The sequence below is a fragment of the Meleagris gallopavo genome, chromosome 1, assembly GCF_905368555.1.
Source record: "Meleagris gallopavo chromosome 1, MGAL_WU_HG_1.1, whole genome shotgun sequence".
NCBI classification, from domain to species: Eukaryota; Metazoa; Chordata; class Aves; order Galliformes; family Phasianidae; genus Meleagris; species Meleagris gallopavo.
Genome location: NC_139404.1, coordinates 30197435 through 30210714, shown reverse-complemented (window position 1 = coordinate 30210714; position 13280 = coordinate 30197435). Strand labels below are relative to the sequence as shown.

The 13280-nt window shown below is 43.6% G+C and overlaps 1 protein-coding gene across 4 annotated transcripts in view; it reads right to left on the bottom strand.

Annotated features, from left to right (window-relative positions):
- The window catches only part of ANO6 (anoctamin 6), a 70137-nt gene extending 62643 nt beyond the window's left edge, over positions 1-7494 (bottom strand). For 3 of the 4 annotated variants that reach the window (XM_085219891.1, XM_085219895.1, XM_085219892.1), the window contains exon 1: positions 7117-7494. In XM_085219891.1, the coding sequence (XP_085076017.1) occupies positions 7117-7470 (354 nt within the window). In that variant the 5' untranslated portion in view covers positions 7471-7494. The remainder of the gene's footprint in view (positions 1-7116) is intronic. The other variant, XM_085219902.1, reaches the window with a different exon arrangement.
- Between the last annotated feature and the right edge of the window lie 5786 nt (positions 7495-13280).

Below are 13280 nucleotides of genomic sequence, written 5' to 3'. Positions count from 1 at the left end.
GTCCCCTATTTCCTCTGTGCTGCCAATAATGTACCCCGATGAAGAAGAAGGCCAAAAGGTCACAAACACTGAAGCTGTTACTTTGAGGTGCCTGGGAAGGAAACTCCTTTTGGTAGCCAAGCCAGTGTATGCTAGCTTGACATGTTTATGATGTTAAATCCTAAGGTTTTAATTTCAACTTCCAGACTAACGAACCCAAAATTCTAACACAAAATGTTAACCATGCCCTTGTGGGCTTTGATCTTAGCTTGTTCGGTGGATGGAAACATACTCCATTCAATGGCAAAACAGCTCTACCCATGTTCACAGCAAGGCCTGGATTTGAATCAAAATACCAATAAAAAGTCACAAGTGATATAAGACCCATGAATTGCAGTGTGGATTTTTTTTTTCTTCTAATTCTAAATTAAAAATATAAATCAAATAACAGTTAAATAACATAAATTCTGTAGAGCGATTTCTAGGGAGGACTATGCCAGAGGCATGCACTAGAACCATATGGCAGATCAGCAGTAGAAATATGTTTTTTTTTCTATTCAGTAGGATACAGAGCTCAGTATTTGCATTATATTTCTGTCCCCACCTTTGTTTTCTGAATATAAAAACTACAAATAGTCCAAATCTACGGCCCCATTCTTTTCTACCTCTCCACGTTGATATTTACACTCTATTGAATACTCGTTACATGCACACCTCCAGGAGCTCTACACATTTCATGTCTGCAACACCTTTTTCAAAGCTATTCTCATAACAAGCAGAGGATATTCTGTCACACTAACTGGCACCTATTGTAAAAAAAAAAAAAAAAAAAGAGTAACTGTTTTTCCTGATTTTTCATAGTTAAACTCAAGGCTACTGCTTTTTCATTTGATTTTTAATTTTTTATTTATAGTTGGGTACAAGAACATATAATCTCAAACTGAAAACAAACAAAATGAAAAAAAAAGGAAAACATCTCTATAGAGGGTGAACTGGAGAGCATTACAAGACTATTTAATTTACAGCAGGTAATTTTTCTCAGACAAAATCACCCTTGTGTTTTTTTTCTTTCCCTACCATGGCAGAAAACATCACTTCTAGCATTAGTTCCCCTTGGGGTTTGCCACACATCTCATGGCAAAGCAGACCTCAATCCCACAGCATGCAAGCTATCATTTCCCAGGAAGTGACAGGTAGCAAGAAATACTAAGATGAAATGATCTAAATGATAAAAATCATGTTGAAATTTCCATGCATATAATAGCAGATCAACTTCATAATCCATGTTTAATCACATTCAAAATGCCTATCTATGTGACCCATAGACTGACATGACGTCTGTTACACCACAGATAGATCACCCCTTCATGTCTCTGGACTCCTGAAACTCAAGATCTCTACCTGGAATCTGATATATTGCACAAGTTGCAAATCTTGTGACACATGGACATTCCTTATGAGTATTGGATTGCATTGCTTCCAATAACTGTACCTCTATGGAACTGCTAGGCACAATCCTGTACCATGTAACACAAGCTCTATATATTATCAACACAAACACTGTATTTTATCAGTTTAATAAGCTGTAATAAGTTTATTTATTTATTTGCATAAACAATAATGCTTGAAAAAATTAAAATTAAAAATCTAATGTGTTTAGAATAACTACGCAGAGGTCGATTTTACTTTTAAAAAGCTCATAAACAGCTGTGTAAATAAAAGTTTGTATCCCCTGTGATACACATCTGGCAAAGTTAATGACTTAATAAGCAGGAAAGCATAACTGTTACTATCCAAGTTGTGCAAATGGCCCAAGCTGGCTCAATGGCAGATAGCGTTTGTCCTAGTTCCTGACTGCAAACTTATCTGTAAGCTGCACTCATATATTCCACTCAAATATGAAAAATGGGATCTCTCAAAAATACTCTCAACATACAGAAAGTTTCTAATGAACAATTGGGAATTCTGTTATGGTAGAAAAACTTAAAAAAGAGTGTATCTGGTGAATCTTATCAGACTCCTAATTTCCTGTCTTTTTCTCAAAATATTCTAATCTCCTCCAGAGTTTATAAATTATAAATAGCTACAAAACAGTAATTATATTGTAGTTAAATATTTATACTCTTGCTGTGTTTTTTCAGTAGTTTTGTAGAAAAATCATTACATCAAAATTAAAAAGTGAATGGTACCCTCAGTGCACAGCTCAAAATCTTGGTGACCCATCTGTTCCTTCCACACAGTCAGGATTCAGCAAAATGGAGTGAGTGGAAAGGCAGAAAATTGAAGCATGAAGAGAGGATGAAATGTGTGTAAATCACTGGGTAACAGATAGATGAGAGAGGAAAGGGAGGCATGAAAAGCAGTTTACATTGTGGCCAGTATTACAGATCAGTTTCTCCTTCATGGTAGAACTGTGTCCCAGGTCATGATGAAGATCCTCTTGCTGCCTCAGTACCTTAAGTCACAGCAATTGAGGTCAAATGTTTATAAGCTTACACCCCACGGGGATGCTTACTCATGTTCTTCACCTGCTGGATGCACATGTACAAGAAAGGAAAAGTGAAATCAAACTTGTGCACACAGAGTTGCTCATCTTCGCATTTCTACCAGAGTAGTGCCATGAGCAGAGCACAGAACCGGGGAGCAGAAATCCCAGATCCTCAGCTCATCAGACATAACTTTTCCACAGCCTTCTTCAGGAGAGTGGAAGACTGAAAGATGCCCCAATAACTCTTAGTTTCGTTACAAAACAGAGAAGAAAGGCAAGTGTGAAAGGGTAGAGAGGGGTAGCCCTACTTAAAGTAGTAAATAGAATGAAAGGGAGAATACTGCTCATTTATTTTTAAAAGAAATCTACTTAAAAACCTTTGCATGTTGTTATCAGATCTAATCCCTGCACCTACTCCTGAGTACAAAATTTTTAATTTCCCACTGTGTGAAGATTACAATCAATAAATTTCACGATGAAGCTGTTGTCGAAAAATCCAACTATTCCGACTTTCTGTTGCCTTTAGGACAGTTCAGTACATAATTGATCACTTTTCAGAAAAGGAAGGGAAAGATTGAAGTTATTCATTAGTATGGAGTATGTTCATTTTGGAGTATCAATAATATTTGCAAAATGGAAATCAGAAGCAGGTCAAATTAATGAAACTATTGAGTAAAAAAATTTGGAGGGTCTAAGCAGGCAATATGGATTTGATTAGTAGACTGATTAGTGGATGAGGAACTGGCTGTGGGATCATGCCCAGAGAGTGGTGATCAGTGGCTCAATGTCCAAATGATCAGTAACACATTGTGTCCATCAGGGCTCAGTACTGGAATTACTGTTATTTAATTTCTTCATCTATTACATCGATGATGAGATTGAGTGACCCTCAATTTTGGATGACACCAAGAGCTGTATGGTGTTGTGAAAAGCCCAAGGGATGGGATGCCATCTTGGGAGATCTAGACAGATTTAAGCAGTGGGCCCAGGAGAACCTCATGAGGTTCATTAGGTGCAAGGTCTTGCACCTGGGTCATGGCAACACTCACTATCAATACAAGCTGGGGGATGTTAGGATAGAGCACAGCCCTGCCAAAAAAGACTTGGGGGTAAAGGTGGATGACAAGCTGGACATGAGCAGCAATGTGCCCTCTGCCCAGAAAGCCAACTATATCCTGGGCTGCATCAAAAGAAGTGTGGCCAGCAGAGTGAGAGAGGTGATCCTGCCCCTCTACTCTGCGGTGTGAGATCTCACCTGGAAAACTGCATCCAGATGTGGAGTTCTCAGTACAGGAGAGACATGGTCCATAGAAGGGCCACAAAAAATGATTCAAAGGATGAAACAGCTCTCCCATGAGGATAGGATGAGAGAGCTGGGGCTGTTCAGCCTGGAGAAGAAGAGAAGGCTCTGGGGATACCTGATAGCGGCCTTTCAGTACATAAAGGGAGGCTAAAAGAAAGAAGGGGACAGACTTTTAGTAGGATCTGTTATGATGGGAGGAGTGGAAATCATTTCAAACTAAAAGAGGGGCATTTAGATTGGATATAAGAAAGCAGTTTTTTACAAGGATGGTAATGAAACACTGGAACAGGTCATCCAAGGATGTGTTAGACGCCCCATCTCTGGAAGCATTCAGAATCAGGCTGGACCAGGCTCTGAGCAACCTGATCTACCAGCAGATGCTCCTGTTCGTTTCAGAGGTGTTGGACTAAATGACCTTTAAGAGTCCTTTTCAGCCCAAAGGACTCTACGATAAAATTCAGTATACACCATGAGGAACCAAGCTGAGAACAGAACAGTGAGCAGAAGCAATGGGGTAAAGAGTAGCTGTGTCTGCTCTTCACTGTTTGTGTTAAACATCACCCATTAGGACGGGATTTCCATTGTACAGCAGCTGCACAAATCTGGAAGGAAACAGGCTGCAGAAGAATGCCTCCTCGCAGACAATTCGAAGATGTAATTCCACAAATAACTCTCCTTGGATCAGCCAAATGCTGTACATTTCTATTGTAGCTGGTAAAAACTTATGCTGAACATTGGCATGAAATATTTTTCATAAAGAACTGGAATTCTCATCAGCATTGTATCTAGGCTGAGTGACAAGGAAAAGGTTAACAAAAACTCCCATTTCTTGGCCAGCTATAAAATGGGTCTTGAGTACTGCAGCAGCTTCAAAAGGCAGGAATAGACGTACACACAAGGTTCAAGGAACTGTTAGAAATTATTTGAGAGCAAAAACAAGACAAAAAAGAGTAAGGAAGAGCTCACGTAACCCAGTAGAGAGGAAAGTATTTGGCACAGAATGGTCGGATGGAGTGAATACCCTTGGTATTGTCCTCAGAAGATGGCTTTTCTGGAAAGCACACTCAGATATTCTATAAATCCCCAAACACAAAGAAACTAATTTAGACATTACATGAGGTTTGGCACCAGGGTAAGAAAAACTTTACAGTTTATGAAACTGTCTGGCAGTTTCTAGGCAGAAAATAATGGGCTTGGGAAGCTTCAGTTCTGTGGCGACCACAGCTTCGTGTCCTTCCCACCATTCCTGCCTGGTGAGAGGAGATCTCAGAAACAAAGGGATGTCACCGACGTAACACTCCCCTTGAAAAAAATCTGCCTCCAAAACAAAAAGTTTAAGCACTGGGGAAAAAAAACCTTTTCAGCTTGTCAAAAAAGCCCACTTTTGGGAAGAGGCTTCCTTCCCTAAACAAAAAGCCACCTGAACAATGGCTTCCAATGCTACATGTGCAGACAGCATGGTTACAGTGCTCTGCAGTGGATTCGGGCTCTTGAGTCCTGGTCTTCCTCTGGGCTCCTGCCCACATCTGCTCTGGCAGGAGTGCTCTGCTTGTCATCAGCACACAGAACCTAAACCAGCTGCGTGCCACCACCAGGCAGAGTGCTCCCTGATGTGTCAGGACTTCGTAATGCTCACCTGATGAGCTATGCATGCTTTGGGCTGATCATGAATGAACAGGAAAAGACTCAGAAGTCCTGCCTCCTTTGCAAGGCAAGCCTGGCTTCCTTGGTAAAGATGCAGACAGTACCATAAAACTGGAGACCAAGGGGTGATCACCGAGCTTCTCAGCCTTATAAGCCAGCTCTCCTCTGATTATACCTAACATAAAAACCTCGGGACCGTTACCCACACATTTTGCAAGGAAGAATAACAACTGAGCTGTGCACTGGAATTTCTTTGCATAGCAACTGATGAAATCGTCCCACTCCATTTTTATTTAATTTTACCACACACTGCATTGCTCCAAACTGCCACATCCTGCAAGCAGAGTGAGCAGCTCACACTTGCTGGCTCTGGGAGCTGAACTAACCCCACGCTTGAGTCATGAGTAGGAAACAATTTTGTTGTTCTCTGGGGTGAAGAATGGAAAGGAAAAGGCACGCGTTGATTCATGCGCTGTGGTGCTGATCCACCCTTTCTAGAGCAATGGAGTCAAACAATCCCTCTGCTGCACTTCACATGGAAAACTTCATCTGTCTTTGGACTGTTACTATACAGCAAAGGATACTCCTCCCACAGCATCTGGAGCAGAAGCAAACAGTGCTGAACAGACGTGCCCTGATTTCCAGAGATCCCGGGTGAGGCTCCAGCTCTGTGCACTGTTGGCCCAAGCTGACTGAATCACTGAGGCAAATGGCATTGGCCATTGCTGAAGATCAGTACGTGAAGGCAGCACAAGCATCAGAGTTGGCATCAGTAGAGCTTTGTACAAATGCAGAAACTCAGTTCGGTAGTCAAACATTATCAACATTGGGCACTTGTCAGAAAAAAAGTAACCACAGCAGTTTGAAGAATAGCACGAAGGAACCCTTCTTATGTGATAAAATTTCTATATACAAATCTATCATCTGTGTGCTCATCTGACATTTGCCCGCATTCCTTGTCTGCTGGACGTATTTCAACCAGCAGAAAGAAAACACTTCAGAATACATCGGGTACTGCAGCTGAGAACAGCTTTTGAACTGAGGTCAGTCAGCACGAAACAAACAGACCCCGCCGGTCTGAACTGCTGAGATTCTGCCCTTTGGGGGCTGTTCGCTGCAACTGCTTTAATAGAATTCATTCCCACAGCAATTACAAAAGTAATTGTCCTGGGCTGCCGCTGTCAGGGCCGGACTAACACCCAGCCTTTGAGTGTAAAACTGCGCGGTCATTTTATTGCCTGCATCCCTCAGCGAAATGACCGTCTTTCCTCGCTTTGCCACTTTGGCCCCGTCATTATCCCCTTTTTTTTCCCCGTCGCTGCAGCGGAGCCGCGCTGCTCGGGAGCCGCATCCAGCAGCGGGCTCGGGGGATGCCGAGCTCCGGGGGAGGCAGCGAGGGCGGCATTCCTCCCGCTGCCCGAAGGAGAGGGGCACCGTGCGCCGGCAGCGCTTCTGCATCCAGAAAGCTTCGCCGCCGCGCCCTCCCCCGCGGGAGAGAAGCCGACAGGTTCACCGTCAGCGCCTCGCCGGCCGCCGCGTGCCGATGCCGTGCGTCGAGACGGAACGGCAAGGACCCCCCGTCCGCCCCGCCTCGCCACGGGGATGGCCGAAGCGGCGGCGGCACGAGGAACGCTCCCCGAGGCTCCCACCCTCGCCCCGCAACTTTTCCCTTATCGCGCCCCGGGGAGAGCCCCGTACTCACCGCTCTCCCCATCCTCCTCGTCCACCTCTTCGTCCCCCTCCTCCTCCTCCTCTTCTTCCAGATCCAGCAGCACGTCGGGGTTTTCCGCCTGCATCGCGCCGTTCCCTCTCCCTCCGCCGCCCCGAGCGCTCCCCTTCTGCCCCGGGCGCCCCGCGCGGATCCCGGCAGCGGCGCGGCCCCGGCTGTGGGGCGGGGCGGGGCGGCGGGGGCGGCTCGGCACCTTCCCGGCGGCGCTGGGCGGGATCGGCCCTTCAGTGCCCGGCGCCCGAAGCCGCTCCGTTGCGGGAAGGCGTTGTGTGACACGGCTGCGCTCCCGCAGTCAGTGCCTGGCTGACACCTGTCAGCGTGCGACATCCCGGGCACGGGGAAGGCACCGCCTTGCTCGGCTTGTTTGGGCGTCAGAGAATCAGCGAATAGCCCAGGTCGAAAATATCCTCAGGTCCAACCTTTGATGGGAAAAAGGAACCCAGATGAGGTTATCTAGCAGCGGAGCACCACCAAAATCAGTGTTAGGTAGAGAAGGAGTAGTCTTAAGTTGCCCCAACTGAGATTTGGGTTTGGTATTAACAAAATTTCTACTCAGAAAGATTGATAATGCTTTGGAATGGGCTGCCCAGGGAAGTGGTGGAGTCAGCGTCTCTGGAGGTGTTCCAGAACTGCACAGACGTGGCACTGAGTGGCACGTCGTGGATAGTGGGCATGGTGGTAGCGGGTTGGGGTTGGACTGGATGATCTTAGTGATGCTTTCCAGCCTTAATGATTGCATGATTTTACTTTAAATAAGCATATTTACCTCCTGCATTAACAGCATCCAGAAGGATTAAAAGGAGTACAGGAAAAGCACTGAATTAATCACTGTGTTTTTTATTTATTTACTTAATTACTTCACTTATTTTGCAGCTGTCTGTATCATACAAGTCATACTCATGATTGTATCATTTCGTAAGCTGATCAAATGCTGTCTCAAAACTAAAAAGGTGAAGAGGATCCTAATGGGATGCAGAGGAAAGATTTCACAAAGCTTTCTCTGCACTCATCCGTAAACTTGTCCATTCAAAATTGGGTCAGGAGTGAAACCTTTAGGTCTGAGAGTGTATCACGCAGTCATTGAAGAACTCAACTGAGGCCCGTGCATGTAAAAAAATGAAATATGAATCAGTGTGTTTTAGCAGAGTTACTTGGAGAAAGTTGTGGAAGTTGGAAGAGAAGGCTCAAGGACTGCGCAGGATGAAATGCCAACCTCTCGATGGTTATGGACATATTCATCCTTCAGACACGAGGTTGTCCTCATCCCCATCATGGTCTGCAGGTACAACATAGAATTCTTCAGTATGCCCCGCACGTTTTGGTCACTGTCAGGCAAAGAGAAGACAAACATCTTCCTATACCTGCACTGTGCAATATGAAGCTGTTCTCCTTCCCTATGGGTCCTTCCCAGGTGGTCGGTCTCTGTTGTAGGATCTTCTTTCATAAGTGATGGGAGGAGAGCAGGGACTGTGACATAAGATGTAGCTTGTCGTAGAACTGATGTGGGATTTAGCTTTCAGGTACACAGTAAAGACACCACCGTTGTCTTAATTACATTATTTTCATGTTTCATGGATGGAAATGCAATTTAAGGCTGCAAGGTGCATGAAGACATGCAGAAAAGAGGAGCATTTCAAAACCAGGCTACAAGATGAGTTTTTAACTCGACCCCGCTAAACGTACAGGTAGACTGCAAAGCATCTCCCAGCAGCAACGGAACATAAAGATGGAGCAGATTTCACTCAGCTCTCAAACCCTGATGCTGGATTTCATAGACGACTCCAAGGCAGAGCATTGCTGTTATTGGAAAAGACAATGGGAGCACTGTGCCTGAAATTCCCATACAACTTTTTGAAAACACATAGCTGTTTGTTTCTCTTTTTAAACTCCATAACTGATGCAAATATTTCCATGTGTACTTCTGGCAAAGTACCAGTGCTTCAGAAGCCTGGTTTTGATACTCCTGAAAAATAGGGATTTAAAAAAAAAAAAAAAAGGGAAAGAAAGCAAGTGAAGATGAAAAAGCAACAGCACCACCCTGCTGCCACCTCTTTGCCAGTCACGTAACAACCAAAGATTGCTCAAAGAGATGCACTTACATAACCTCCAGCCAACAAATAGGTTTGTTCCAAAAGTCAGCAGAAATGGAAAAGAAATAGGGTAAAGCTTGTTCTTCTTTTGCCTTCAGTTCAAGGATGGCTCTTTTCAGTTTTGTTGAAAAAGAATTAGGAGAACAATAAGAATGCTTTAACATTCCTGATAGTGAGATACAGAACAGGAGTCTGTAGAGCCAGTGGAAAAATCGCTTCCATGAGCGATGGTTTGTTTCGTGGCAACCATCCAACTGAGGTCAGGAGGGACTCTGAGAGATTGTTCAGCCCAGTGATGACATAACCTTGGCACAGGCACCAGGCCTGTAACTGACATAGATTTGGGCTGGCACCGGGACCTCTGAGTCACAACGACAATAAATTTGGCACTAAGCACCAAAAATACATCCTCAGTCCCTGAGCCAGCCTGGCCCAGGTCTGAATGCATGCAAACATCTGGTGACAAATACTTGCCATCACGCTCTGCACAATCCTGGTGAGGATCCCGTGACAGCCCCAGATGAGCTGTTACCAGGGTTTCACTCCTGTCCATACTCTGCCAAAATCATTTTGCTGCAGTTGAAGCTCTTCTTTCCTTCTCCCAGCATCCATCGAGAACAGCTGGTTGTTTTACTCCTCGTGATAACATATTCCATATGGGGAACTATCACCTTAATTCCCCTGGAGATCATCTAGGTTACAAAACCTCATTCTTTCAGCCTTTCAACAGAGATCTCTGATGCATGTGCTTTACTTTCTGTAAGAAATTGGTGTAAATGTCTCATATGAGACTTTATGAAAGGAGAAGGTGACGTTATTTTACAAAATCTCTGTGTACATTGGCTTTACCCCTCACAATCACTTTCTCTGTGATTTCATTCCCTTACACTCCCATACACTCACAGGAGCCAAGATGTGTTCAGGCAGTCTGTTTGCAGTCACCTATGTGTAACAGAGGACAGAGTGATTGTGGAGTCCCCTCCTTGGAGATCTTCAGCAGCTGCCTGGGCATGGGCCTGGGCATCCTGCTCTGGTTGTCTCTGCTGAGCAGAGTTTTGGCTTGGTGGACCCAGGAGTCTCATCTCAACCATTCTGCAAAAGGTGTGCCAGGTATCAAGCCCTTGTCACACCCCTTAGACAATGAGAAATGGGTTTTTGGACAGGTCTCATACTCTTGAAATGCCAAAGATTAGCATGGCATGATAATATTGCATCTGAAGTTTGCTGACTTGCATCTCCACAGTTTCTGCCTAATGGCCACAGGCTGTATTCTGGTTGGGCTGTAAGGAACAGGAATGGCATACATCATGTGTTGGAATCTTGTTTCTATCTTCCTGTTGTCAGAGTGCAGGGTGTCATGCTGAGAAGTGCCCTATGCTTTGATTTTACAGGAGTGCAGGCCTCCTGGGCTTAACACAGAGAGCATTCCTCAATTTTACTGCTGTGGACTATGCCCTTCTTTATGAACATAGCCCTTTTTTTCACATTGTTCTTCCATTCTTTGTTGTGCTCATGCAGCTGTACCCACTCACATTTCTAACATCTTAATATTCCTGTTACAAGCTTGTATCTCTGTACATCATCCATTGCCTAGCCCTTTCCCATAAGGTGCAGTGCCCAGCAGCAATTGCAGAATTCCAGGTAAGAACTCACCTGCAGCGAATACAATCCTACCATTTCCAGAAGGGTGCTCCTTCTAATATATCCCAGAGTGACAATGGCTTTTTTTTTTTTTTTCCCAGCTGTATCACTTCATCAACTCATCTTTATATTGCACTCCTCATGAAGTTTTAAACTAATTTCTACAGTGCAGTTGTCAGGTTATTTCCCTTTTTATACTTTGGCATTTGATTTGCTCCTGAGTTGACACTTGTTGCCCTTACTTTTGTTGTATTTCCTTCTTTGATCATCTCTTTCTCATCTGTCAGGACTGCATGGAATTCAAATGTTGCCTTTCACTGTGCTTGCAAAATGCCAAGGGACAAAATGCACGCTGCTTGAACCACAGTCATAGCAGAATAAAGGCCAGGAGTAACAGGAAGACATGCAGGCAGCAAATTTGGAGGACTGAAAAGTTAAGTGTACTTAAGAAAAAGCTTGGAAAGAGTTTTCTGGGAAAGCTATCAATGATTGAAAGATATTTTATTAAAGCCACTATAGCAAATCATACCAGAGCAGCAATGTATAGGAAGAAAAGCAGCAGACAAATATCGTTGCATGAGGTGTTCATTAAGGAGATGAAGATCTCAGTGGTCCATCACTGTGGGATTCATTGCAGAATGGAGAATGTAATGGTCTTCCTATTTCGTATTCTTAGGTAGAATGGAAAAAGTAATTATCCCAGAGACCAAACAAATGTTTATTTCGTATTTCATAAACCATTACACTTTTCAATAACTGCTGGGATATGGTACTTTGTGCCTGGCAGTGAGCACACTTTAAAGCATTGCTGAAACAGTCTGCAACTCAGTAAAAGAAAAGAAAGTGTTTGAAATGCATTATTAGACAGCCTGTAAAAACTCTCTTCTATGGTAGAAATAAAATCAAAGAGAAATAAAACAAAACAAAATCAAATAAAGCATTCATTCACTGCAAGAAATACCCATAGGTACAAGAATTTTTTCAGGAATTTCCTGATTTAAAAGCCAGTAAAAAAAATGTCGGAGCAGGTACTTTCAGTTCACCAACCTGTGTGTGTTTCCCAGTATGGTTCAGTTGGTGCTTACAATCTTTTCCAGTCTCAAGAAAGAAGATAGCCAGAACAATGAGGCATGAGGGGAAATTAAACTTATCCAGGCCCTGTACAGCTGTCATGTCTCCAATTGTATGTAATCCTGCCAACCTTCTTATTTCACTCTCTTGCATGCAGCCTTTGGTCTGAGATGACAACTTCAGTCTCTCTTGCCCTCTATTGAAGTGAATTGGTAATAACAATTGCCGATAAAATGTGAGCTGTAATGCATAAAAGAGGATATAAATAATTGATCTCAGCCCACTGATGTGTGTAATTACTTTATATGGAAGTCTTGTAAGTATTGCCAAATCTTCTTCTGGCTCCCACCTATGTGTTCATGCCACCTTCTTTCGCAGCCTGTCTATAAAATGGTAATTATATGGAAAACAGGCAGATGTTTTTAACATGTTTAATACAAAGCGTTTAATTCTTAGGAAACATCTATCCATGACCAACGTGTATCTTGGAATAATAGACTGAGAGTTCAAATAGTTTTATTTTTACAAAGAAATGTCTGAACTCCAACAGTTCAGGATATTTAAACTTCATGGAGTTCATGAGGTTGTTTAACCAAGTGAATTATGAACAATTAAATGCATCCATTTCATTTGCAATCTACTGTTCTAGTTTTATGGTATTTTAATTGCACTTACAAAACACAGCTTAGTCCCATGTCTGTGTAGATATCCCAAAGTTACAAGAACTCCAGTAAATCTTATTCATCCCTCAAAAAAGAACACATTCTTCATTATCCTGGCTTACCCTGAGAGCCTTCACTACACCACAAACTTCACTACAATAGGTGGTGCGGAGGACAAACTCTCCTGCTGTGTGGCTCATTGGTTCACATTTAGCGTGTTATGAAGATGACAACTCCTTACAAAGCCTGTGCAGGTCCTTCTGCACAGTGCTGCTCCTCATATGGCATGTTGCCTGAGATGAGCTGAGGTCTCTGGGCATCATGCTCAACTGATGGAGAAGGTGTTTTTTTTAAGTATGTTAACAGTAAAAGGAAAACTATGGAGAATGTGGCTCCCCTACTAAGTGTGGGGGGGTATTCTGGTAATGGGGGATGCTGAAAAGGCAAAGATACTGGATGCCTTCTTTGCTTCTGTCTTCAGTGAAAAAGCTCTCCCTCAGGAATCCCAGACCCCTGAGGTTAGTGAGAGGATCTGGGGAATGGAAGACTTCCCTTTAGTCAGGGAAGAGGCAGCACCAATGTTCATAAATCCATGGGATCCAATGGGATGCATCCACAGGTGCTAAGGGAGCTGGCGGAGGTGATTGCTGAACCTCTCTCTGTCATCTTTGAG